This window comes from Pantherophis guttatus, chromosome 16, assembly GCF_059756535.1.
Source record: "Pantherophis guttatus breed Tessera chromosome 16, ASM5975653v1, whole genome shotgun sequence".
Classification (NCBI taxonomy): Eukaryota; Metazoa; Chordata; class Lepidosauria; order Squamata; family Colubridae; genus Pantherophis; species Pantherophis guttatus.
In genome coordinates, this window is record NC_142078.1 from 2,011,456 (window position 1) to 2,015,222 (window position 3,767).

At 50.3% G+C, this 3,767-nt stretch overlaps 1 protein-coding gene across 1 annotated transcript; it reads right to left on the minus strand.

The window, feature by feature from the left end:
- Positions 1 to 1,983: 1,983 nt before the first annotated feature.
- LOC117671282 (ficolin-1-like) lies at positions 1,984 to 3,335 on the minus strand. The gene is made up of 4 exons (XM_034427123.3): positions 3,294 to 3,335; positions 2,795 to 2,924; positions 2,481 to 2,615; positions 1,984 to 2,317 (listed from the first exon to the last, which is right to left on the minus strand). The coding sequence occupies exons 1-4, from the start codon at positions 3,318 to 3,320 to the stop codon at positions 2,067 to 2,069; spliced, it is 543 nt and encodes a 180-aa protein (XP_034283014.2). The 5' UTR covers positions 3,321 to 3,335; the 3' UTR covers positions 1,984 to 2,066.
- Positions 3,336 to 3,767: the final 432 nt, after the last annotated feature.

Below are 3,767 nucleotides of genomic sequence, written 5' to 3' on the forward strand. Positions count from 1 at the left end.
GCAGTCAAGCAGATGTCCAGCATGGCACACATGCAGCCTGGGCTGAGGTTGGTTCTGTCACCTAAGGTGCTGTCTGGTAGCAGTTGTTTCTCCACTATTGTTAATATGGGAATATTAATATGGATAATAATGGATTAATATGGATAAATATAGAAGGGATAAATATTGAGGGGATATAATAAAAGGATGGGGTGTCTGTTTTTATATTAACAATCGATAGTGAAGAAAAGTTATTGCACTAAATAATTTTTGTGATGTGAACTTGGAGATGCTATTCATTAATTGCAAACCTTTTTATGTCCCATGAGACTTCTCTTCATTTATATCAGTTGGGGGTCTACCTAACACCCCATGTCTGCATAAACTATGCATTGCAAATCTAGCTGACCAAATTCTGTGGAGTGAGCAGAGATATCTAAACTCCTCCTCATTGTCTAAGGGGATTTTAAGGGTGCTAATCTAAGCCAGGAGCTACCAAGAGCACATCAGCTGTCTCACTAGAGGCAAGGATATTTCAGACCACTGACACTCAACTCTAAAAGATGTCTATCGCTCTCTGCCAAGAGCACCTGTGGGGCACTCTGCCCATTGTATGATTCACCTTGTACCTGTTTATAGACAGAGACTTAAAACCATCAAACTGTAAGAAGTTAGCACCCACCCCTTTCCTAGAGGAATGAAATATTTTGGGAAATATTAAAAAGGCAGAATATTATGTTTCCCTGAATGAGAAACGGAGAAGCATGTTTTAAAGACGAAGCAGCTCCCACCTTCCTGCTCCCACCCTTTGTCAATGGGCCAGAGGCAGAAACTCAATCTTTGACAATGGACCATCATCTGCAACACAATAGGACCCATCTAGGACAGAAATTCACCACATGGTACCTGGGAAGATTACATCAGCCAGCAAGGCTAGCTAAGAACCCCGTCCCCTGGGAGTCTGACAACCAATCAGAATATTCTTTCGGGGCCCCAGGAAGTTCAAAGCCAGAGAGGGCATAAAACCCAGGACTCGCTGCGTCTCGCCCCTTTTCTGTTCAGCAACTCAAACCATGTGATCCTGTCCACCATTAAACCATCTTTCCAAGCAGTCTCCATGTTTCCAGGGTCTTTTTCCCCACTTGGAGCTGAACCCAGAAGGATATTTCTTCCCACAAAACTATGCTTAAAACTGAAGTTTGCAGATGATACAACAGCCATAGGTCTCACCTGAGGCACTGATGAGTCTGCACACAAACAGGAGGTTGAACACCTGGCCCTGTGCTGCAGCTGGAACAATCTGGAGCTGAACATGCTTAAAACTGTAGAGATGACAGTAGATTTTCGGAGGAGCCCTCCTATTCTAATTCCTCTTACAATATTAGACAACACAGTATCAATAATAGAGACCTTCAAGTTTCTGGTTCCTGAAATGTCCCAGGACTTGAAACGGACACCTAACATTAGAAACATCATTAAAAAGGCACAACAAAGAATGTTCTTCCTGCGTCAACTCAGAAAGCTCAGAAGACTGCTGAAGGAAGGAACGATGGAGTCTGTCATTTTTACTTCTATAACTGTCTCGTTTGGCACAGCAACGGATTTCAACGGATAGGTAGGACCGCAGAAAAAGCAATCACAACGAGCCTGCCTTCCATTGAGGACCCGTAGACTGCATGAGCCAGAAGGAAGGCTGAGAAAATATCTACAGACTCCTCACAGCCTGGACATAAACTGTGCCAAACCTTTTGGGGGGGGGTGGGGGGGGGCTCAGAGCCCTTCCTTTGCCAAAGGCTGGCAGATTTTATCCCCTTGGAATAAAGGAGACTTGGAGACCGTCCGCTGGGTTGCAGATCATATTTTTATTTATTTATTTAACATTCATGGACCGCCCAACTCCAGTAGAGCTGAAGGGGGACAAATGGAAAAGCCCCCTCCGGCCCCCAACTCTGCAAGATCATGTAATCATGTGAATTTTGTAAAATGCAAGCTCTCTACCAAGGTAGCAAATCGAAACCAGAGGGGATGGACTAGATGCCCTTTGGAAGCCCTCAGAAAGAAAAAGCCCCTTCAGCTGAAGGAGCCGCCTAAGCCACAGGCCGGATTTTCATTTCGGTGTGCTTGTAGGAGTAGTGGTAGCCTTTTCCGGTATTCCAGTTGATGCCATCGGCAAAGGTCTTATGTTCTCCCAGCCAGTATTTCCCGTTGAGGTTGGAGTAGTGGCAGGCATTGTACCACCAGCCACCTTTGTACTTCTCAGCACAGTTGACGCTCTTGAGGTTCAGCCGCTTTTCCCAGGTGGAGAAGGGCATGTTGTTGTGGTAGGAGAGAGAGTCACCTGGGAGGCAGAGAGCAGGGTGGGTGCCTGGAAGGCCAGTCCAAGCCATCTCCAGGACATCAGCCTGCCAGGGAGGCATTCATTGGCTTGACTGGCACGGCCCAATTCCAAGAGGCTCATGGAGAAGGATGCTAAGGCCCCCTGGACTTTGCCAGGGACTCACCTGCAGAGCCCCCCGTGAAGGCGCCCAGAGTTAGCCGATACCAGTTGGATTCTTCCGCCACCTGGAAGGATGCATATTTGGCGAAGGAATGCTTATTGTCGAAATCAATCAAGTCGACACGCAACTCATTCTTTCCTAGGAGGAAGAGAACTGCTCAGTCATCAACACTCACAATCCTGAACATATGTTTCTCTGGTGCTTCCTCCATCCGCAGAGGGGGCTGAGGGCCCCCTCAAAGTTCTTCCCAGTGAGGGCCCTGCTCCCCTCTCCCCTGGCAACAGGAGGGTTCAGGGCTGCAAGGGGAAGCCCCTCACCCAGCGAGGTCAAACGGTGAAGGTTGTTGTTCCCCAGCCAGAATTCGGTCAGCTGGCTTCCAAATCCCCTCTTGTAGGGTTCCCAGTCCCGGAAAAAGTCCACCGATCCATCCAACCGCCTTTGGAAGACCTGCGGGGGAGAATCGGACCCTTAACGTTTCCTTCGGGCAGGTCCCGAAATCAAAGGCTTTCTCTCCCCACACCTCTTCCTTCCCAAATTTTAGCGATCTCAGAGCTGGCCTTCTCCAGTGGGCCAGTGAGCTGGCCTTCACCAGTGGAGAAGTGCTGGACCCCTCCTAGGATCCCTCCGTCCCCCATCCTGGCCTCAGGAAAGACTCGGTTTCTGCTTCATTCCATTCCTGGCAAGCAGCAAAGTTACCATCCTGGGTCTGTCTGCCGTGGGGCATAACCCCCTTCCCCAGGGAAGGCTCCCTCCAAGGCATGGCGGTCAGAAGCGCCTTGGCCACGCCTGGGTAGAACCATCCTCTGCCAGACTCACAATCCATCCGCCTCCGTCGGTGTCCATGTTGCACAGCACCTCCAGGGACTGGCACTCCTGGGGGTAGATGGTGTACCAGCCGCTCAGGACCACTCCTCTTTTCAAGAGCTCTTTGCAGTTTGGGGCACCTGGGCAGAAAGAGGGCAGGAGAGGTTGGCGCTCTCTGTGCCAGGGTATTCGCCAAAGGGTCCGGCCCATGATGTGGTTAGATCTGGACTGTGGGGGTGCCCTCAGGACAGAAAGGGGCCAGCCCCAGCCCATCCGAATGCTCCCCCTTGACGCATCCCCAAATGCTGGGGAGGGCATGGGGGAAGGATGTGGTGAACCCCAACTTTTCCCTGGGCGTCTCTCTTCTGCACTGCAGTTTTTGGGAGTTTTGTGTGCCTGAAGGGCCTGGCGGTGCTTGCCCTGGGTAAACTAAGCCCCCCACTCTCCCAGATCTTTGAGAGGGAGGGTCCTTGGGTTGCATACTGA